Source organism: Lutjanus erythropterus, chromosome 4, assembly GCF_056507025.1.
Source record: "Lutjanus erythropterus isolate fLutEry1 chromosome 4, fLutEry1.hap2, whole genome shotgun sequence".
In the NCBI taxonomy this organism is placed as follows: Eukaryota; Metazoa; Chordata; class Actinopteri; order Lutjaniformes; family Lutjanidae; genus Lutjanus; species Lutjanus erythropterus.
In genome coordinates this window covers 33,058,763-33,082,577 of record NC_139320.1, presented here as the reverse complement: position 1 = coordinate 33,082,577, position 23,815 = coordinate 33,058,763, and the positions used below count along the sequence as shown (strand labels likewise).

The 23,815-nt window shown below is 40.0% G+C and overlaps 2 protein-coding genes across 3 annotated transcripts; both read right to left on the bottom strand.

The window, feature by feature from the left end:
* Window positions 1-2,769: 2,769 nt before the first annotated feature.
* On the bottom strand, window positions 2,770-5,850 carry sst1.2 (somatostatin 1, tandem duplicate 2). 2 transcript variants are annotated; one of them, XM_084716480.1, is made up of 4 exons: window positions 5,697-5,850; window positions 5,423-5,589; window positions 3,088-3,306; window positions 2,770-2,917 (listed from the first exon to the last, which is right to left on the bottom strand). In XM_084716480.1, the coding sequence occupies exons 2-3, from the start codon at window positions 5,585-5,587 to the stop codon at window positions 3,100-3,102; spliced, it is 372 nt and encodes a 123-aa protein (XP_084572606.1). In that variant the 5' UTR covers window positions 5,588-5,589; window positions 5,697-5,850; the 3' UTR covers window positions 2,770-2,917; window positions 3,088-3,099. The 2 variants fall into 2 exon arrangements, with proteins under 2 accessions (XP_084572606.1, XP_084572607.1); XM_084716481.1 differs by lacking the exon at window positions 5,697-5,850 and having other exon boundaries at window positions 5,423-5,592.
* Window positions 5,851-15,082: 9,232 nt separating this feature from the next.
* Window positions 15,083-23,534, bottom strand: LOC146328709 (uncharacterized). The gene is made up of 14 exons (XM_084716678.1): window positions 23,492-23,534; window positions 23,258-23,359; window positions 23,047-23,094; window positions 22,779-22,964; window positions 20,900-21,030; window positions 20,697-20,769; window positions 19,524-19,595; window positions 19,268-19,393; window positions 19,022-19,120; window positions 18,630-18,842; window positions 17,762-17,939; window positions 17,519-17,633; window positions 16,970-17,142; window positions 15,083-15,209 (listed from the first exon to the last, which is right to left on the bottom strand). The coding sequence occupies exons 1-14, from the start codon at window positions 23,532-23,534 to the stop codon at window positions 15,122-15,124; spliced, it is 1,647 nt and encodes a 548-aa protein (XP_084572804.1). The 3' UTR covers window positions 15,083-15,121.
* Window positions 23,535-23,815: the final 281 nt, after the last annotated feature.

Here is a 23,815-nt window from a genome sequence, read left to right as displayed (position 1 = left end):
TGCTTCTCTCTCCAGTCACAAATTTGAGGTTTTCTTTTGCACATATCTCTACCCGAGTCCTGCAAACTGCTGGCTGATAGTCTGTTTCCAGCACAGAGCAGAAGAGATTATGTGTCACAAACTGCTTTAAAAAAAAACAACAACAAACATGCAAACAATATAATGCACATTCAACAGAAAACATACAGCATGAATCCCATCTGGATCAGACACTTGGAACCAATAAAAAGTCAGCCTGAAACAGTTTGAAGCACAGGACTGCTGACAGAGGAGGGAGTGAGAACAGGCTGCAAATATACACAAATCAAACATACACACACACACACACACACACACACACACACACACACACACACACACACACACACATTTACAGTTTAAATAAAGTTATATTTAAAATAAAACTTTCAACAAAAGAAGAAAATTAAAGTCAAACACCTGCTGTGTGTTTTTCATTTTCCAGACGACAAACAGACCATCATTCCTCTTCCTCTTAGTGTCCCTGAACGCACCACAAAGTTCTGCTTTACTGTGATTCACCAGGTGAGCTGCTCAAATTCACAGTTTTACTGCAATTAAAAGTGAATCTTAAACAATTTAAAGCTGCGGTTACAGTTTCTCTATTAACACACCTGTCAGTCAAGCTGAGAGTGACAGAAATTACCAATCCTGAGGCTTGGTTGTTGACAGTGGGCGGGGCTAAAGTTGGTTTACATAGAGGGTTTACTATCTCTTTAAAGACAGGTCTAATGTTCTGCTTTTAGTTTTGATTAAATATACCTCTCTCTCTCTCTCTCTCTCTCTCTCTCTCAGCAGTGTTTAATGTGTTGAGTCAATATTTGCTCTCTCTCTCTCTCATCTCCATTAAAGGTTAATTAGACTCGACCCTCTCTGTTCAAACACTGAAGCGTGCTGCTGTTTACACACACACACACACACACACACACACACACACACTGATCACTCCCAGTCCTCCCAGTCCAGCATGTTAACACGTGGACGTTCTCACTGCTGAACATCGAGTCCTTTCTAGTTGTTTCAGACGACTTAAAGTGAAGAAATATTTGAGGTGAAATTTCTATTTAATGATAAATTACATGTATATTTTTTGTGAAGTGAGACGTTCACGGTGTTCAGTTTAACCTGTTCTCTGTGTTTAAGGAAACAAGGTCTGTTAATATTTGATACAAACCTTTAAAAAACTCCTGCACACAGTCTTCTGCAGTTGAAAATGTAAGATTTTATTGATAAAGTTTTGGTGCAATGACCTTAAAGTTGTTAATAAAATCTTAATTTGCTCTTTTATGTTACAAACCTGTAAAAAAATCAAAACAAAATTACTGTATGTGAAACAGAACTTAATGTTATTGACTCCTGATGATGATAAAATACTGAGTTAGTCAGATTCAGTGTGGGGAAAGTTACTCAAGAAGAGTAACAAGTTACTTTTCACTTATTGCTTTCCTTATTACTTGATATCAAAAGTAATTAGTTACATTATTCATGATATTACTTTACCAGGTTGTCAGCCTTGTTGTTGAACAGCTGATCCAGTGAACTGTTCACACTCAGAAAGATTTTGTGGTTTTCGGACCAGACGTTGACTGTGGTGGAAACAAAGGAGCCCAACAAATTCTAAGTAATCACATTACTTCCACTAGTGGACAGTTTGTCTCTCTCCCTCATCTTTCATTCAGTTTTTTGACTGAAGCTGACCTGTCCTGACATGCTGCACGTACACATCATCATAAGACTCAGTAACTCAGAGTTACTTCCATTAGTAAGTAACTGTCATATAATTACTGTTTTGGACATTGCAGTTCCTTACATCACTCCTTACTGAGTCATATATTACTGAGTGATGCATTAATGTGTTGATTTAAAAAGTTTTGGTTTTATAAAGTTCAGATAAATGTTTCAGTGCCGGTTTACGTTCATGTATTTTTTGTCCTCAATCTGAAAAAAAAAAAACAACTAATGGAAACAAACAGTCAAATGGTCTTTTCTCCTGGGCTGCAACTCTACCTCCACCTGCAAACTGTTTTCTGGTTGGTTTGTTTGTTTGCAGCTCAGAGAAACAACTGAGACTCACATTCTGAATGTGCTGTACACATGTGCAAAGATTGCTCCAAAAACGTGAATAACATTTCCCACAGGTATTTATCTGAAAATGGCCTGATTCAGAGCATCCAAACAGAATATGCTGCTGAAATGACCTGCATCAAATCTGGAATACTGTCATACTCTGAATAATAGTGAAAAATCAGTGTGCATGTAAACTGCTGACTGTTGGTGTCACATAAGCTTCATGTGTACTCGACGCTCGCCAGTTATGTTTGCAGCTCCACCTTTAGTGGTCACATGACTTAGGTAAAAAAAAAAAACAAAGAAAAAAAACCAAACACGTTTATCCATCAGATCATTTTCATGCTTGAGCCAAGAGTAACTTAACATTCCCTGAAAACCTTGTGCTTTAACTTCTCACCTGGCTGCAGTGATTTACAGGTGTGCTCCAGGATATTGTGACATCACTGTTGGGTGTGGTTACAGTTCTGACCAAAGGTGAACCAGACATTTCAGCCAGACAGCTGCAAAACACTGCTGTTAATTTAGTCTTTATCAAAGATATTTTCATCAGTGTCCCCAGCAGGGGGCGGTGCAGAGCCCTCATCACACACACACCACAGCTCCCAGTACTCCCAGAGTCATTTAATCAGCACACACTCCGTCAGCTCTGAGTGAGTTGTACAAATCACAGGAGCCACCAAGTTGACTGATTTCTCTCTTTATTTGATAATTACATTAATTATTCAGGTACACTGCAACCAGACAGCTGCTGATTGGTCCGTCCAGTCACTCAGGTGAAGGCCAGGGAATGTGGGATTGGTCTGTTAGTCCAGGGAAGGCGTGGCCTCAGCTAGGAAACAAAACAATAAAGACCATGTAAGATACAAGACTCAAGTTACTTGGGCGGAGCTTAAACAGTCAGATATCTTTGCAGGGCTTAAACATGTAGTCAGGTACTTTGGCAGGGATTTGACCAGGTGGTCAGGTACCTGGGCGGAGCTTAAATAGATAGTTGAGTACCTGGGCGGAGCTTTAGCAGGAGGTGAAGCCCTTCCAGTAGAAGTTCTTGCAGCCAGCTTTGCGTTCACGGGGGGGAATATTGTTGGGGGCGTCGACAGACCGCTCCAGGTTCATTCTTCCTCCTGTTGTCATGGAAACAACCTCAGCCTCCCGCTGGGCGTCGGCCTCTGGCAGAGACATCTGAGCCAGCAGGTCCTCCACCGCACGTTTACTCCACTCCTAGAAAACAAAAAACAGTTTGGGAAACATCAGAACAGAACTTTGTCAGAGCTAGAAAACACTTCTGGAGCTTTTGACTGTATCACGTGATCTTCTTGAGATTGTGGATGTTGTTTCTGAGGGAAAAAATGAACCTTCAGTCTGAACTTGTAAACCACAATGAACGAGAAGTCTTTCAAGTGCTAAAAAAAAAAATGTTTGAAAATCTGAGCAAATCAACCTGCTGATGAAGATCATGAAATATAAAAGCTACTAAATGTACCTTGTGGAAAGAAGCTTGAATGTGTTTCCATCTCCCCACCAGTAAGACACATTTAGGTTTTATGACTTGTGCTAATGTAAGAAATGAAAATTGTTTTAATATATCTATATATATTAAGAAAGTTAACTGAAAATGAGACAAAAGCTTGAAAATGGACAAAATTCTGGGTACAAACTGGACGTGGGACCATCAGACAGCAGCAGCGTTGGTGGAGCCTGCTGCAGTTTTATAGTAATATGCTCCACACACCCTCTAATTATGTACATCCACAACCTGCAGCGTCTCTCACTGCAGGTGGTCCATACAAACATTTAGCACCCAATGAAGCTGAAACAACAAGCTCTGCAGCTCCTCACTGCTAATCTGCTCCCTGTACCTCCCTCTACCTCCCCCCGTATTACCATTTAGTTGTTCATTAATTCTGAATGTCAAGTCGATGGACCAAATGTCAATTAAACATTCAGTCTCTTCTTCCGTCCTTGTACCATCGCAGCTCATTTTGTTTTGTTGCATTTTTTTTTCTTTCTATCAGCCCTGATTATACTATAACTGGAAAAAAATACAGCAGACTGAACCATTGTTCTATTTGATCTCTTTCAGACCAACGTTCAGCTGTTTGGTCCAGTGGAGGTTTCACACCTTCGATTTTGGTTCAAATCAAACTCTGAAAGTCCAGACCAGATAAGGCAGATTTGAAAGGGCTACACAAACACAATAAATGATGAACCTTATATGATATGAATTTTTATTTTTTCAGTCTGGTACTGCTACTTTTTTAAGGATCTCGTCTTCCATCTGTAGTGTGCATCCTGACTGTGGAGATGTTGTCTGTTTGGTTAAAATTTTAATATTTTCAATTAAAACAATTTAATTCTCAACAAATTATGTTCACAGCTGAGTTTCTAAAACTTAAAGACTGACGTTTATCTAAAGAAGAACAATTCAAGTTTCAACTGTTTTTTTTTTTACAATGTAAATTGATTCTTCCATTCTTTAACTGTAAAAATATACACTATTTTGTCATCTAAAAAGTCACAGCCTTCATGACTCGTGCCTTTTCTTTTAAATTTTGACGATGGCTCATTTTCTTGAGTCTCCACAAGCTGCCAAATCAAAAAAAGAAAAATCTTCAGGAAAGAGAGAGAATAGTTGATTTTTTTCTCTTATTGCTCAAAAATGGCTCTTTTGTAAAGGTTGGAGACTACTGAACTAGTCACTGTCATATTTGGAGGACACAGATAGAAGAGCCTTGTTCTGTATGATTCAAATTGTCCTCGGCTCAGTTTGGTGATGGAGAACCACAGGGCTCTATTGTGGGTCCTCTCATGATGAGTCCATTAAACCTGGAGACTTTACAGATCCTGTTATTTTCCGACTGTTATTTTGGTTTTAATGTTCCTGTCAGTCAGACAGATGTCATAACAGAAGTAAAAGTACATCTGGTTAACGTAACTCCTCTGATAAAGAGCTGCACAGTCGATGAAACTGTTCAAAACTTCTGCATTATTGTTACTTTTTTGGAAAATCCAAACAAAGGATTAAAGACGCAGCAGAAATTATTTTAAATACTCCTGTGAAACTGACGTTACCAAATCAGACTGTGTCACTTTTCTTTTACTTGTTCTCCTGTTTTTGCAGTTTGTCACATATCACCAACAAATTTTCTATTCAGCAAAAGTTACAATTTGCCTTTAAAACAAAAAAAAAAGTTGTACAAAAGTTAGAACTCTTTTTGGATGGTTTGTGGTTTTGTAATGCCGCGTTAAAGACTTTCAGGTCCAGATAACTGGCTATAATGTGTTTTCTTTCAGTAAAATGGAGCGTTCTGATTGGCTCTGTGGTTGGCTCTCTCACCTGTGACAGGAGTCCGGCGCTGCGAGCTCGTTGCAGCAGCCGGTTGTGACGCAGCTCCAGCTCTAGGTCCTGGTTCTGGTCTCTGTCAAGCTGAGAGGACACACCTGGACCACACAGGACCAACGCCACGAGGGCCAAGAAGGCGGGACAACGAATGCACTGCATACCTGCCAAAATATCAGGAAGAGAAGAAGAAAATATACGCTGAGGAACCTGAAGAACAAAGAAAAGATAAAAGTAAAACAGAAGAAGAAGAAGAACAGGGGGTTCCTACTGTCTGCTGGTCTGGTATCTTCTGCTGGTCCTGGTGCTGGCTCTGGTTCTTGGCTTGTCTCTGGTCCTGGTCGTCTGGCTGCTGCTCTTTTGAAGGCCGATGCTCCGCCTCTTGCAGGTCACATGACACAGCGTGTTTGATTGGCAGCTGGCGGGCTGCGGGGCGATGAAGGAACGCTGACAGTCACGTTAAACAAACGGCCATTAGTCCTTATTGACTTTAAATGGAGTCTGAACAATAAAACAATAAAACTATCAGCAGCTGCAGCGCCATGCAGCCGCCGGCGCTCATCTACAACAAATACAACGGCAGAATGTCCGGCTGAAGAGGAGAGGAATTAACGGAGCGTTCAGAGGATTAGCAGACTTCATTAGCACTCGCAGATATCTCCATTAAACAAAGAGGCAGCAGCAGCAGCAGAGTCGCCCACTCAACATTTAGAGAGAACAAACACGACTGTGCTTCATTTTAATACTGCAGAAAAACACTTTATTACTTCAAAATGTTCTGCTGAGGAGAGATGTGACATCAGGGAATCCCAGCACACGTAGTGACACCACTCTGTCCAAATACTTCATGGTGAAGTTCAGGAAAGTAAATCAGCATTATCAGGAAAATGGTCGTGAAGAAAACGCCTCTCATTTTTAAATCAGTGTTTGAATTTGGACTGTCACTACATCAGATTTTCATGACAAAATAATTTGTGATAATTATATTATAGCGAGGCTAATCTTTAAGTTTGTGCATTTTGCTTTTTTTTTTGTCAAATGAATTTAAGTACAGTATGAGTGTAGGGAGATGAAGAGTCTGTAATCAGAAGGAGAATGAAAAGACAACCAGATGAAATGATAACAAAAGATGCAGAAAGCCAACAATATTACCATGTATATGGGTATCCTACTCTGACACGTTCTTCTTCTCCTGCCTTATCTGCAGGAACAGAGCTGCTTTCTGCTTTTTTTTTATTTTATTTCCACAGCTCTTCATTATAACAACTTGTTCATCTTGACTGAAGTACAGCCCTCAGGGCTCAGTCCTGCGAAGCAGGATTCTTGATTAGTGAGGTAACATTCGGGATTTATTCTGGGTTGTTACCAGTTGTTACTGGGGTACGTTGCCATGGTAACCTATGAACAGCCAACCTGCTCTGGAGCAGATTATGTTCTGGATTAGACATCATCTTGGATAAACCAGACTACATCTGGAGGTTGTCTGCCTTGCATTGTGTTCAGATCATATGTAGGTTAAAAAGCAATCAGAGAATAAATCTGGATAACTTTTTAAATTTTATTACAATGATTAAAAATTCATCATTGCAGACAAACGTTTTCTTTGTGTACACTGGAAAATTTTAGTTTTTCAGTTTTAGAAATTAGATGAATAAAAATTACAAAAATTAAATGACCTGACAACAACAAAAGAGTAACAATAATAAAAAAAATACTAAAAACAAAGAAAGAAAACCAAAAACCAAAAAATGGAGGGAGTGGTGTTAGTGCTTCTACTGCAAATCTTGGGTTCTATTAATATAACTAATAAATAAGATTTTACTAAAACTGTCTTTATGGTAGATCAGATTTTTTTTATGTCATCTCTAATTTACACTAATCTTTAATTCTCTCTAATCTCTAATTCTAATTTCTTCATCTAAAATTTGTTCTATTGTTAAACAGAATTTTAGGATTTGCAGGAAGAGATGCATGTCAGTGGTGTTTATCGTCCCCAGCAGGTTAATACCTGAGTAATTTTCTGGATTTAGATTTTCATTAAAGTTTTCTCAGCCTCTTCTCAAAAGGTTGTTAACACTGGACACTTAAAATGTGTGTATAGTTTTGGTTCTCCACATTCTTTCCAACAACTGGTACCCAGATGCAGATCACATTTTAATACCAGGTTAATTCAGAATAACTTTGACATGGCTGTTGCACAAGCTACCTGGAGCTAACAGCTGGCTAATTCTGGTAACAGTTACTTAGTCTGATAGTTTAAGAGCCTTTTTAAAAGGAAAAAAAAAACAAGTTTCCAGAATGATCACAATCATTCTCAATCAGAAAAATCAAAAGACAGGACAGAAGTCTCAAAAGAACCGAAAGACCAGAGTTTCGAGCAGATCAAATGAGCAGTGAGTTCAGAGAGGAGCAGAGCAACCTGAGTGTGCAATTTAAGCCCAAAAGAAAAAGGGCGTCATCACACCCTGATTGGTCAAGAGAGGAATGAACCAAGCTGCTCTCAATTAGCTGAATGGAGATATTAGAGTCAGTCTGCACAACAGGTGATCTGAATAACCCTCCAGTCAACTCAAACTTCAGCTAAAATGAATTATTTACCTTAAATCATTTCACCACAAGTCTGTGAAAAGTCTCATCTTAAAACATCAATATCAGTTTAAGTGTGCATCCAGATATATTTTCACCACTTTTCCTCGCTGACCGACAGACTTTTCTGACAGGAAACCACCATTAAATCAGCCAAACATGAATCAAGTGTTGCTCTTTCTCTCTCAACCAGGCGAAATCAGTAATTTTACCTCACAGAAGACAGGAGCTGCTCCTCACTCGGTTAGTTTGTCTTATTGTGTGATTTTGGTGAAGCTGAACTTATCTTTTAAAAAACTGAAGTTACACAATAATTCAAACAAACCAACAGATGGAGGCAGCAGTGGACCGGCAGCTCCTGTGTCCTCTGAGGTGTTTTTGTCAATACAGTTTGGTTGTTTTGCAGAGAGTGATATTTGTCCTATATGACTGTGGATTCCTGTCAGAAATGTCTGTCTGACAGCAAGGTAGAGAAGTGAAAATATTATAAATAGTGTGTACACTTCATATTGATTTTAGCTTCCTACACAGGTGCTTCTGCTGCTTCTCCAAACTGGGGGTGTGTCGACCTCCATCTACTGTAGGTGTACCTCATATGACCAGACTTCAAATAATCTGAACTGTCCCTTTAACAGGCTCAGACATTAGTCTATGGAGCTCTCTGAAAACACTGGATGTGAACTGAGGTCTCCGCTCTGCAAGGTAATGGAATGAATATTAATGTTAATATGGACTAAATAAGACGACGTTATGCTACATCATTAGACGCTAATTGAAACATGCAAAGCAGACACACAGACGTAAACAGAACATGCAGGTGAAGGTAGATTCAATATTAGAACACAAACTGACCTTCATGAATAGATTTTAGTTTGATGTTCCTAACAACCTGTCTGCACACTGACAGTGATTGATGTCATCAGACAAGGTGAAGAATGAATACGTTTCACGGGACGTTAAAAAGGGAAATGAGAACTGAAGAGATTCAACTGAAAGCTTCTAAAAGTAATGTTTGTTTTTTACAGTTGGTGCAAGAAGTACTCAGATATTTTGACTCAAAGCACCAACGAAGTAGCAATACTTACACGAAGGCTTGGGGAGCACTGGATTACATGTAATGGGATTACATAATTAGAAAACCAAAAAAGTAACTGTATGCCATTGCAGTGAGAAAAAATAAACCGTAATCAGATTACAGTTACATTTGATTTGATTTGCCAATTTATGGACTGTTTTATTGAATTTTGTGCTTATTGTGCACTTTATTTTGGTTTCTATTGTTACATTTTAATATTTTTTGTGTACTGTGTGCTCTAATATTGTACTTTTCTATTACTATAGATACTATAGATATTACTATACTTTACATTGTATCAAAGTGTCATTTCTGCAGTGTTGTCCCATGAAAAGATATGATTAAATATTTGCAGAAATGTGAGGGGTGTACTCACTTCTGTGAGATACTGTAACATTAATAATGATAATATTAGGAGCTGTAGCTTACATTAGCGGTTGGTCTGTTTAGCTAATGTTAGCGGTTGGCCTGTGTAGCTAACATTAGTGGTTGGTCTATGTAGAACCCCCCTGTAGATGGCGCCCATGTCTGTGTTTCTTTTATCTCATCAAAGAGGGGTAAAAGTAACACAATGTCAATTTCTGTTATGATTTCTGTCCAACTGTTTTTCATTAAAATTAATAAATAAATAATATGGTTACACTAAATAAATGCATCTCTGTCCAAAGAGGGAAATAAAAAGTTATATTTTGGTCCCTGCACTCCCCTGAATGTACAGAGGTTTGGTGGTTTGAGTTTGAGAGAAAAAACAGCTGATGAAGTTTTAAAAACAGGGTCACTGAACATTTTGTGTCGAATGAGTAAAAAGTGATCCACAGTTCAGTCACAGCTGTCCTCTGTTGTTGTGACTGTGAAGAGTTTGGAAAAGGTGAGAAATCTGAGTTATAGAAACTGGAAAAAACCTAGATATAATATAATAATAATAATATATATATTTTCCATCCACCCGTCTGTCTGTCTGTCTGTCTGTCTGTCTGTCTGTCTGTCTGTTTGTCTGTCTGTGTCTCTTTAGTGGATTATCTCCACAAACACTGCAGCTCTGTCTATTGTTCGTCCTATCAGGACTGTGTGACCTCTGACCTCTGAGCTCTGTGAGGGGAACATGTTGATAACTGAGCACTGCCGTCAGCTCATTTCTTCTTCTACACATCAAAATACATCTTTAAAATTCATTTAATTCAGCAAAAAACATATTCTGTAAAAACACAGTGTTGGTGAAGAACTGCGTCCCTGTTGGACGATTCTGCCCTGACAAAGGAAGTACTTTGTCTTTTATATCGCCATGAGGACAATACAGGAACTTCTATCTTCTGTCATCATCGTCTTCATCATTTTCTTCAGTTGCTCATAAACAAACACATTAGCAGCGGCTGGTTGCCGTGGTAACACATTAACAGTGAGTGGCCGCTGCTAAGGAGCCTGTGGCATGAACACACACTCACACACAGGGTGGGGGGGCATGGTAGGAAGGTGATGACATCACACTTCCTTCCTGTGATGCGTACAGTTTTTGTTTCCACGCTGAGTCACTGAGTGAAAACAGTTAAATTTAATGTGAAGAGAAGTTAAAGTGTTACTGGAAAATGGAAAAGCAAATGAAAGAAATTAAAGTTTAAACAGTGGAGTTAATGACAGGAGCATTAGTCACAGGCAGCATTGTTGGCTTTATTACACTGTTAATATTACAAAGTATCATTAAAGTCAAGCTCAGAGCAAATCAATGTGAACTCATTAAACCTTCTGGCTGTATGTTACTGTCATGTTAAAGGTATAATACACAGTATTTTCCTTTAAACAATGTGTAGACTCATGTAAACATGATCCATGTGAGCTGGTGTCTGTATCTGCAGAGATCTTGCAGAACTCTGCCTGATTTCCTTATTGTCTCTCGTTGTTTTTCTCCTTGGGACGTTTCACCAACCCAAAACGTTGGTACTTGATGTCCAGATGCGTTCACAAACAGCTCAGACAAATCCCACTGACTCTACCTTTCAATCAGTTTCTTTTCCAAACACATCCTATGTTCATAAACTGTATGATTATGATTATTACTACTGAGACAACCTGTTGAGCACTAAATTCTCTGTCTCTTCTGTCTCTCCACTGCAGCTCACCAAGGAAACACTGAACGTGGAACATAAAGAGGGAATTAAAGGCTGTAAGTTTAAGCCTAAAATGATTCTTTAATCTCCAGTATGATCAGGAACAGCGAGGAAAGAAGTAATCAGAGCTATTACTTAGGTAAAAATACAAATACAACAAAAATATTGTGATACAAGTAAAAGTCATCCATTCAATATTCTACTTAAAGTTGTGGTAGGCAACATTGTTTTGGTATCATTGAAAAATAATTTCATAATAACCTTTCATCATATTGTGAATCAAGTTGTCTTAGACAGAACTAGACTTGTGCGCCATCTTCCAGTGCAGCTGGGTGTGCATGTTCCTTCAGTGAGACCCTGAATCAATGTTGGTCAGAATCAAAGTTGCTATAAAACTGAATTATCAGACAGAGAGTCCAGCTAATGAGCAACATGTTCAACACAGGAGTTTGTTACTCAGTTACTTTTGACTTCACCTTCAGTTGTGTTCAGTCACATCTATCGCTGGGCTGAGTGCTGAGAGGACCGGGCGGAGCTGAGACACAGAGCTGACAGACAGCTGCTCAGAGCCAGGGAGCTCTGCAGGAGAGGGTTGGTAGCAGACTGGAGCTTCTGGAGGAAGAAGCACCGGAGTTGCTCTGATGCAGACACCTTTATTGGCAGGAGGGGAGCTCAGAGTGTATGTTTTAAACTTTTGGGATTAAAAAGAGGATTTATTTTGACTCTCAACTCCTCTGCAGCAGCAATCCATGGAGAAATCATGGAAACTATGGACTGGCCAGATGAGAGCTCAGCATCTGTTTTTTGAACTTTTGGAATTAAAAAGTGCCTTTATCTTCAAGTTTGCTTGTGCAGCAGTGATCACGGAGGAGCCAACCACACTGTTTACAGTAAGATTGTCTGTCCATGGGGCGGCCCTGTAGCTCAGTTAGTAGAGTGTCCGTCCCATGTATAGAAACTGTTGGTCCTCTGCAGCAGCCGCTGGTTCGACTCCCGCCTGTCATCCCCCCTCTCTTCACCCCATTTCCTGTCTGCTCTTCAGCTGTCCTATCGTAAAAGGCAAAAAAGCCCAAAAACATAACTTAAAAAAAAAAAAAAGAAACCAACCAATCGCAACCAAACCATGGTGAACCTCTTTTTCTTGCCCTCAAACAAGCAAGTGTTGTGATACTGAGCTCATGTGTGCAGGAGAGCAGAGGGAAAGACATTTTTAAAGTTCTCCGTAAGTTCAGCTCTCAGTGCTTCTGTACGTTCACATTGAATCTTTATGTTTTGAAATGTAGTTTCTCTCCTCTGTCGCTGTTTGTACTTTCAGGTATCTGCTTTATTACTCACAGTTGATGTCTGTTGGTCTGTGCTCACGCTTGATTGCCTCGGTAAGGTGTTGCATGTGCGCATTAAGTGTGTGCTGCTCGTCTGGTAGGAGGAGCTCAGGACGGAGAAAAAAGAAACTTAACTCAGATGAGACTCAACAATCAACCATTTTCAGGCTTTCTACCTACTGCAGCTTTAATGTCTTGTTTTAACACACTGCAACATTACTGTCATCTTTCATTATCATGTACAGATAAAGTCAAATCATGTGCAGTCTTACAGTCATTATCTTGTGTAATATAACTTTTTTACTACCTCTCAGTATTGCTTTGCCATTACTACTTTTTCTGCTACTTTTATATTTATCTAATGCTGTTGTTCTGTGGTTCCACATAGAACCTTGAAAGACACATTTGAAAACATGAATTAGTCCTTTAAACCTGTGTTACCTGCACTAAGATGATATTTAAAGCTGTTTTTTGTAAATAAACTTTTTGAACAGGGACTGACTTCTGTAAAACATCATGTTTTATTAAATTCAACAAGAATCATATTCACAAAACAAAAATAATGTTATCACAATATATCAGGGGATTGAACAATTACAGGAGGAGAGTATGTACAACTGAGAACAGGAACGCTTCTAGATGATGTGGTCAGACTGTAAACACTTCTCATCATTTAATGCAGCGTGTTTGTACATCTACACTTAAATTCATTGTTTCATAAAGAAAATGTTCAGAGCTCCTGCAGTGATGACTTTATAACAGAAGACAAAGGGTGCACTGCTGAGAGAATCATCCAATCAGAGAGCTCCACACCTTGTTGCCGTGCAGAAAATAAAATATGTCCATCTTCTTGTTTGTTTTTCTCATTCATTTCAAGTTTTCTCTGTGCTCCATCTTGTGGCTGTTGGGAGGAACTGTAACTTCTTCTTCTTCTGTGGTGTTTCAGCTCTGCCTTCTTCTGGCAGTGGGACGTACTGCAGCTCCCATCATAGTAGTAGTATTAGTAGTGTTAGTATTGGTGACAGCAGTGTGAGCAGCACTACAGTAAAAGTTATTTGATTTTTGTAGATAATGGTTGCAGTAACAGCAATGGTGAGTAGTACCAGATGCAGTACTCACAACAGTAGTGGCAGTAGTGCTTACAGAAGTAGAAGTAGCAGTACTACTTACAGTTTATAACTATGGTACTTGGGTACAATATCTGATTTTGTGACACACTCAAAACTTTATCAAATATCAAAACATTTGTGTTTATTTGGGGCTATAATACTGGTGGTACTGCACATAGTACCACAGTTACTTATTTTACAGTTAGTATTATGAGTAGATGTCAGATTGATACTAGTAGAAGCAGATAACTACTACTATTACTACTACAGGCAAAGGCAGGAGTGGAAGTAACTAATTAGATAGAAATGTAACAGTACTTGTACTTGAGTACAGATTTTCAGTACTTCTTCCACCACTGGGTAATGGTATTCATAGTAGCTGTTGTAATAAATAAGCAGTTGTATTCACTCAGTTTTTGACCTTCCTGTAAAATCTCATAGAACACAGAAGTTGTTGGTCTACTGCTGCTGCGATTGGTTAATTAGTTTGTCTTATTATTGTGTGACTTTGATGAATCTGAACTAAACCTTTAGATATTGAAGTCCCGCAGTAACACAAACAAACTAACCGAGGCAGCAGTAAACTAATAACTCCTGTGTTCTGTGAGCAATTTATTGATAAATGTTTTTATCAATGACGTTTGGTGGGTTTGGAGAGAGTGGTATGTATTATTATATATTATATATTATATATTATTTATATAACAGTGATTTCTCGACAGAAAAGTCTGTCTGACAGCAAGGTAAAGTGGTGAAAATATTCTAAATATAGCGTACACTGTTATTGATTGTTTTAGGTGTCTAAAATCCATGTTGGTGCTGACCCTGTCCACAGCAGGATATCAGCTAAGTTTCCCACACTGGTACTCCTGCTGCTTCTCCAAACTGGGGGTGTGTTGACCGCCTCTTGGATAAGTACCTCATGCAACCACACTTCAAATAATCTAAACTGTCCCCTTAATGTAGCAGTAAATGTCTTTTTGACATTGAAGCGTTGCTAGTTTTATTTAAAGGATGTAGCAGTAGAAGAAGTAGTAACCGCAGTAGTAATAGTAGTAGCAACAGAGCAGCAGTAACATACAAGAAAATACAGGAAGAGATAATGCTGAGAAACACTTAAGGTTTAACTAACATACTCATTTTATTAATTAGTCAAGTAACTCTTGATCACAACTGTTCGAGGTGTCAGCCAATCAAATATGAGGATGTTCTCTTTGCTAATTTGAGCTCTGACAGTTTTATTTTCACTAAAGTTTCTGTAAATTCAGATTAAGGAACTGAAGTCATGCAACCTTTTAATAGCAGAAGGTGCACTCTGATTGGTCAACACTGTAACAAGTGGCTGCTCATTAGCATAAACTTGTTCTCTATAACCTAGTGTTGCCTTCAGGCTCACTGCAGGTGTGTAGGAGAAGCAGAATTCTCAGTAGTAGGAGTATCAGTAGTGTTAGCAGCAGTATTTACAGTATCAGTAGTATCAGCAGCAGCAGTGTTGATGGTGTTTATGGGCGTTTCATGCAGACTCGACAGCGGCTGATCAGACTTCCTTCAAAGTTTCCAGAGTCCCTCTCGGTCTGAGGCTCCGGCTTACTGCAGGACAACAGACATACATATACACAGGGTGTTATAGGAGAGAGAGAGAGAGAGTTTTTTCAAACAAGTAAAAACAAGAATCAGGTGACTCGTTCAGAAAAATGTTTTTTAATTGATTTTAATTAAATGCTTGTCTGGTTCTGGTTATGTAAAAAACAGCAACTTTCTTTTCAGTTGTTTTTAACTTCTACAGCTGCTGGTCAAGCAGAGGACAGCACCCTCTGCTGGTGTTTCCGAGGACTGCAGTACACAGTCTTTATGGTCAAATTTTAGTCCTTTCTATCTTCTACCCCTTTCTATCTCTAGTTTCTATCTTGGGAACAGGAGCTCACTATCCTGATGTATGTGGGTTCCAAACCAGAACATCAGTTCAATATTAATCAGCTTAACCTTCACCACAGCTGCGACGCTGACAAGCCGACATGAAGTTTATTGCCTGTGATCTGTCACTGTCTGACTGAATGGCCTCATGGGTGTGATATTTTACAATTTGTGATATCATAAATCAACTAAATTCATTAAAACAAGTCATTTGGTGTTTTCAGAGTCATGATGTTCAGCTGGGACAGGTTCCATATTCTGTTGGCGTTCAGAGGCTGCTGAGTGCAGCAGATGGTTGCACTGTGCATGCAGCATTTCACTCAATGTGTTTTGGATAAAATATGAATACAGTATTCAGTATACAGTATTCTTTGTACTTGTTAACTTTTGTCATCACAGGACAACAAAACAACAAAGTCCTTTTAAATACCAATTAAATTTATTAGTCTATCGCAATTTTCAAACTGCATTTTTTCCCTGCCTTGCCTCAAGATCGGAGGGTTGTTGCACCCCCAACTTCAGCTCTGGGGGTGCATAAAACCCAGTGGGAGTGAAATTCCAAAATCGTTTTTTTTAATATGTGTCTTTTCTCCTGTGGATGTGTGATACAGCCTGCAGTTTCAACCCTGTTAGTCTCACGTGACCAGCTTTTGGCATGAGATCTTGTGGTGTGAGATTTTGCTCATTTCAGTGTGTTTGTTAGATCCTGTATAATAAACAGTACACGATTAATGTAACTACTTTGGGGTTAATTCTTAATGTAAATATTGGTATTTTTTATAATTCACCAGGTCAGAGGGTTCCTTGTACAATATAAAGCATTAGTTCTCTGAGAATCTCTTTCAAAAAACTGATATTGTAGCTGAAATATCCCCAACTGAATTGATATCTAATTGAACTGAATCATGAAGTGAGTCAAAGAGGGACCCTGTGAATCGAACTGAATCAATTTGGGAAGTCTGAATTGACACTCTGCCCCATATAAAATGTGTTCATGTGTTGCTGCTTTCAGAAGATTTATAAAGGAGAACTTCATTTGGACTTCATTTGACTCACAAAATAGTCTACAACAAGACAACTGCTTGTCACAACATTGAAACATTAATTCAGGATTTTAGAAATTAAACTTAAAATGCATCACTATAAAAAACTAGACTCACATTTAGTCTCAGAACAAAATATTGATCCATTATCATGTAGATTTTGTGTAACTTGTAGGATCAAACACAGCAGACCAGAGTTTAGGTCAGCAACTCACAATTACTTTCATGATTGATTAATCTGTCAATTATTTTTTTGATGTTGATTGTTTTACTTTTTTAACTTAAAACATGATCTTTTTCCTGAAGCTAACCTTGTAGTTTTGGTACATAAATCTACCCACGGTTTTTAACAAGTTTATGAAAGTGTACCCGACTGTGAACCTGTCCTGGTACCTGAACATGTTATTGGGGTTGAGAGCAGCCAGCCAGTAGCTGTACGAGTCCATGTAGTAGTTGCAGGTTCCTCTGCCGTGACACTCGATGAAGGGAACCCTCCTGAAATTTTCCAGACAGGATCCAGGAGAGGCCAGAGGCTGGCCCGACCCCTCCGAACCCACTCCTGTTTCCTGGAGATCAAGGGCATTGACGGCAAGGGTCAGAGGTCAAAGTGATGATTCACACAGTACAACCATGATCATGTATCTCTGAGATACAACAGGCTAACATGACCAGGACTTGAACTCAGCTCAGATAACAAAGGCCCTGCTCACACCTGGTGTTACGTCTCCATGTGCATCACAGTGACCACTTGTGATCAGATTTCACTTCCCCGCTCAATATGCAAATAAATATGTATAGGGCTGGGGCGATTTGTCAATGAAAAGGGATTATTACAATTAATCAATGATCGATTAATCGGTCAAAAGCCAAAGTGCTCAGTAAGTAAGGATTATTATTATTAAATGACATTTTAAATGAGAACATCCAACAGTGTTATCTCACCATCACAAAGGAGTATCCAGTCCAGAGAGAGTCCCAGTCTGGAGGACAGTCTGGTGTGACACTGGTCTGACTGTGGACGGCGATCACGTTGGCTCTGGCCTCACACACAGTGCACCTGTAATCATGCAAAACATGGTGAACACATGTTGATTTTTGTTTTGGTAGCACAGCTCCATCTGTAAGTTTGTTTTGCTGTGTGTGTGTGTGTGTGTGTGTGTGTGTGTGTGTGTGTGTGTGTGTTACCGGCTGATATATTTCTCCAAAGATCTCCCGGAGACGAATGGTATGTTGCTGGGCTGCTCCTCCTCGGTGGACAGCCAATAGGAGTAGTCATTGCGTGAGGCGTAGCGACAGGTTCTGTCGGGGCTGCAGAACAGGAAGGGCATGGTGCTAAAACGAGGCAAACAACTACCTAAAGTACCTGCAGAGAGAGCGAGAGGAGGAAGAACTGATGTTTGGTTTGATTTAGTGACAGAGTGAACTGTGTGTAAAGAGTCTGCAGTTATATGCAGATATCTGTTTATAGATATTAGCCTCCACCTTCATTCTTGGGTCTGAAGCTGCTAATCAGACAGTAAACAATGGCCGGCACAGGGAAGAGGAAGTCTTGGCTACGCTACAAACCCCCAAACATTTGCCACCCCCTTTTTGCTCTGTACTCCAGTGACAGTTGAGCAAGCAGAACCTCTGTCAACGTTTTCCTCTTATGTTTCCTGTACTTGATATGCTATGTGCTAGACTTGTATATGTTGAAAAGATTACAACATTTTAAAGCTAGCAAACGACTGATTAGTTTGACTGGCCAAATGCACACTGCAGATATAAGTTTGCAATTGGTTGCTTGCCAGAACTTTCTCCAGCACTGAGCGCTGTGGAGGGACGTCTGACTGTGAGAGACTAATGACTGATTTAGATTAGCTAGCTAGTTAGCTAGTGTTTTGCTGACATTAGCTAACTTAAGATGTGACTCTGTAGGCCTTTAGCATATCAAAGTACAGAAAACCGGACAGAATAATTTTAAAATCTAAATATGTAAATGCAGTAGATAATTATAATGTAGCATTAAATAGAAAAAGTCAATAAAAATACAAGTGATGTGCTCTCATGTTACCCAGGTCTTGTCCGTGAGCTCGGTTGTTTCCATTGATGAACAGCAGTGAGTATCCACTGTACAGCATATTAGATCCTCGAGGGCATATTGGGGTATTGACATCCTGGCTGTGTCTGGTGAACAGGAAGCCGTCCTGCTCTGGTGGATTCGTGCAGGGACCAGGTTGACCTGGAATACCTCTAGCACCCTTCTGACCTTGTACACCTGCAGCACCTGTCAACATAGAGTCATTTATCAGTGATAAAAAATGGTTCTCCACTTATCATCTCTGGTTGAGTTGATAATTAATGATAAAAAAGAACAATATTAAAATGTCTACAATCCCGTCTGTATTATTTCCAGTTTTAGTTGTATGGTTTGTTTAAAATCTGACAAGGGATCAGATTTCTGACCTTTTGCTCCTGGGGGTCCTGGGTCTCCCTGTTCCCCTCTCAATCCCTGATGACCACAGCCTCCTTGTTTGCCACCTTTCCCGGATTCGCCTTTCGGACCTGCAGCCAAACGCACAGAAATACTAAAAAACTCCATTTACTACGTTGTTATCTAAAACTTAAGTTACATTGTTTGTATCTAAAACTTTATTACTCTCTTCACACTAAAGCCTGATGATTGAGACTCAAATATTATTCCAGACCCACCTTGACATCCAGGTTTCCCTAGGGTCCCCGGGGGCCCCACTTTTCCTTTGGGTCCCTTATCTCCAACAGGACCTTTATCCCCTACCAACAGCTTCACCTCCCTGGTTACATCATCCCCCCTCTGACCTGTAGGGGGCAGTTCATTCAGTACTTTAGTAGACAGCAGTAACAGTATTCACTAGCACTGTATCACAGCAGGTGTGTGGCTACTGTGATTGGACAGTTTGCTGTCCACTGTGTGATGTCACCATAATACCTCTCCGCCCAGGTGGTCCTGGAGGTCCTTGTGAGCCAGCACAACCTGGTGGTCCATCATCCCCCTTCACACCTGAAACCAAAGTCCACAGAGGCAGCTCTGTTGTACGATGTTAACATTCCCTTCAAACAAATTAATGAGGCAGCAACAACTCTTAGATTTACACCAAAGTTTATCTTAAGAAAGTTATCCTATCATCTGTTTCAAACTTAACAGAAATATCAGAGCCGACCTTAAATCAGCAACAGCTTGGCAAGGTAAAACTGTCCTGTTCACCTCAGGATGATGACCAACTATACCGGTGTTCTACCCAGAGTTCTTACTAGGGATGATAACAATTAATCAATGACGGATTGATCGGAAGAATTAGATTGATCATGTAAAATTTAATTGATCTACTATCAAATAAACATCTGAAACATGTAGCTCTTTATATGTTTCATAGGCTACACTCTTAGAAATAAGGGTTCCAAAGAGGTTCTTCTTGAAGGGCTGTGGCTCTACCCAGAACAATCTGCTCTGAAGAACCCTTTTTGGAAGAAAGGGTTTGTGAAGGGTTCTTTGGAAGACAAAGGCTTCCATTAAGAACCATTTTCATCCAAAAAAAACTTTATTACAAGAAAGAGTTCTTTGTACCATAACATAAAACAGTTCTCAGTAGAACTCCCTGGTTTGATTCTAGAAAAAAAATCCTTGGAGATAGAAAAGTTTTTGATAGAACCTCCAAAAGGAGTTCTAGGTAGAACCACTGCACCATGAAAGGGTTCTCTGTAGAACCTCTTACAGGGGGTTCTCTGTGAAACCTTTCACAGATGGTGTGAGGTATAACCCTTTATGGTGGGTTCTAGGTATAACTCTCTGAAAGGGTTCCAAGCGAACTTTGATAAAAGGTTCTTACAAGAACCAACAATGGTTTCCCTATGGAGACAAATTGAAGAACCCTATATGGTTCTAGTTAGTACCTTTGTTTCTAAGGATGTATGTTATGGATGCTATCAGAGAACGTGGAACATGTGGCTGTGGAAATAAAACTGTGATTGAGGGGAAAAATACATTTGTTGTTTGGTGTATGCAAAATTTTTAAGATTTGGTAAGAATTATTAATCAAAAAATTGCTTGCTAATTTTACCAATGATTGACTAAGAGCTTACAATTTGCAACCTCAGTTCTTACCGCCGGGTCCTGTGACACCAGTATCTCCCAAGTAGCCTTTATGTCCACATAGTCCTGGTAGTCTGCTTTCACCCTGTCAACAACAACAACCGCATTAAACACACTCACAGGCAGATCCTTCCAATCATCCAGTTTATTTAGTAAAAACTTTTAGGCTAAGATTCATATTTCTTTGGTATATTGTTGCCACAGGAAGCACTGACCGGTGCGCCTCGCGGGCCAGGGTCACCAATACAACCAGGTGGTCCCGGATCACCTCTTTCTCCTTTATCTCCCTTCCTTCCTTTAAAACCAGGACCTGGAGGACCAGGAGGACCCTGAGTGCCTGGAGGACCTACAGAAAGAAATGTCATTATTTCCACACCAAAGTTATTAATTCTCTTGCAACAATAAAGTTTCACTTAAGGCACTGTGTTCTTTTGACTTTCATTTAGCGCTACATATGTTAAGAAATATCACTGAACTGTCTTTCTATGCAGATGATATTGCTTTATGACTATCTGATTTATGTTGGCGTGGCACAAGCCAGAACTAAAAGAAAATGCAGTTTTTTCCCCTTGATTCCGACCAACTGAACTAAACTGCAGATGAAAAAGAAGAGACCTCAGAGTTTACAGCCAGGCTAGCAGCTCTTTGAGACTGTTCTTAGTCACATCAAAGTACTGAAGAAATGTCTGTCAACGTCAGATTCCTCACCCAGGCAACCAAGCAGGGGCTGATCAGATTCAGACTCATGTCTGGCAGCACTACCCCACAGATAGCCCTCTGATCCAGAAACATATGTGGTTCTGTGATCTGGCCCCGATAACTCTCATGTTTGCCCGCTCCATGATGTCCAGCAGTATGAATGCTCTGCAGAATGTGACACCAGAGAACCTCATGCATCCCACCTCAATGGGTAGACACTGAGCTCTACAGTGCCCTATCATCCACTAATACTTGATACTGGTACCAGATATCTCTTCTTCCTGTGAGCCTCCTCGATCTTATCCTTGCAGGGCACAGAAAGCTCAAGATTGGAATAAGGCCACTGACAGTACAACATCATCAGGCCCAGTGCTGGGTACCCTCAAGGTACTTTCCCTGGTGATGTTCTTACTCTTCACAAATAAATTTATGGTTAGTGACACACATTTTAAGTTGTTCAAGTATGTGGATGTTATGGCCTTAGTTGGCCTTCTTCAGAAATCAGATTCTTTAGATGAAGCAGCCTATTTGGCTCACACTCAGACCCTTCAAACATGGTATTGCATTAGTCATCTAGAAATCAACATGTCCAAAACAAAAGAATTAATTATTTGCACAAAACAAGATTTGAGGAGAGAACCAGCTTCACTTGATGGCCAATATGTAGAAACTGTGGAAAATTTTAAATACTTTGGCACATTTCCAGACTCCCAGCTGAGCTTCCCAGAAAACACATAATATATTTCTAATAGATGCTCACAGTGACTTTATCTTCTCAGGAAACTCTGTGGCCCTGGTGTCAGTCATCAGATTTTGGAGCTTATTTACAAAACTATGGTAGAAAATGTTTCAACCTTTCATCTTTTTGCTTGCTACGGTCACCTAAATTGAAGACTTCAGAATAAACTTTCTAGGATTGTGTCAATGGCAAGTAAGATAATTGGCAAACCCCAGAAGCCTTTGAACCAACATTTTACAGAGAGAACAAGGAAGAAGGTGAGGAGCATCCTCATATAAGGATCATCCATCAATATAAAGGTTATATCTTTCTAAATCAGGATTGAATGTAGGTATTGTTTGACTGGAGAAGTTTCGATACAAAAGTGGGCAGATCAAATGAGGCTTCATACTAAAATTGACCAATTACACTTACACTCAAATAGAGGGAATTAAAAATAAAGGCCTGCCTCTAATACACGCCTGCTTCAAATACAGGCTTGGTGAGAGGTTACTGTCTGAAAAAATATGGTATATCAGTCTGGACCAAAGTGGCGGACCAACTGAGAGCCCTGAGAGCCCTAGAACCATAGTCCTGCTACACGAGTAGCAGGACTAAAAATAAATGGACCCTCTGGTGAGATTTATGAAATCAATAACTCCCATGTGTCTCCTCACCTTTGGATCCTTGTTGTCCGGGGAATCCATTTTCTCCCTTTTCTCCTTCAATGCAGACTCCCTCCTTGCCAGGATAACCAGGAGGGCCAGGAGGGCCAGTAGGACCAGGACAACCTGGGTGTCCTGCAGGACCACAGGGACCAGGAGGCCCACAGGGACCATCAGGACCCTTCTCCCCAGCACACCCTGAGGAGACAGTAAGAGTTTTTATTTCTTCGTCTTTAGTTCTGACTGAAAACTAAACTGACGATCAAATTTGGGGACTCACCAGGGGTACCTTTGTCCCCCTCTGGGCCACGGGGTCCAATTCCAGGTGCTGGGGGAAGAAAACCAACCAATCAGAAGAGAGAGAAACAATCCACCAAACACCACCACTAGACTGAATTATTAGGGTTTTTTTTGCTTTTATCCAATCAGAGTAGAGATAGTGACCGATCACTGTCCAATCAGATTCAGTTTTATCCAGTCTAATCTCCTACCTCCCATGGCTCCTTTCTCTCCAGGGGGTCCAGGTATCCCATCCTGTCCCTGGTTTCCTCTTGGACCAGGTGGACCAGGATCTCCTGGAGCCCCTTTGTTACCTGAAAATGAAGACACAGTTGACCACTGAGGTGACAGAAAAGACAGTAGAACTGTTACTGGATACCACATTAAAGTCTTTAGGCCTATAGCAGTGATGCTGCAGTGGGCAAGTAGTGCTGCTTGCTACAAACTGTCTTCATGTCCCTCCCACTTCAGCCACATGTCCTGTTTCATTTTGAAATTCTTGCCTCTCCTCTCATTTTGTTGCTTCACTTCCTGCCTTTGTGTGTTTCCAGGAATCCAAGAATATATCCTAAATGCAGACAATTTGAGGCAGAGCTATAGAACTTCAATGATTTCTTACAAAAGTCAATATAGAAAAAACAAGATGGTCAGGCAGACTCGGGTGAAAATCAGATAAGGCACCCCACACAGGTAAACAAATCTAACTGGGAGCAGGCAACATCACGAGTGCAAAAACAAAGCAAAGGTCTAAAAACACTTGGAAAGGGCAG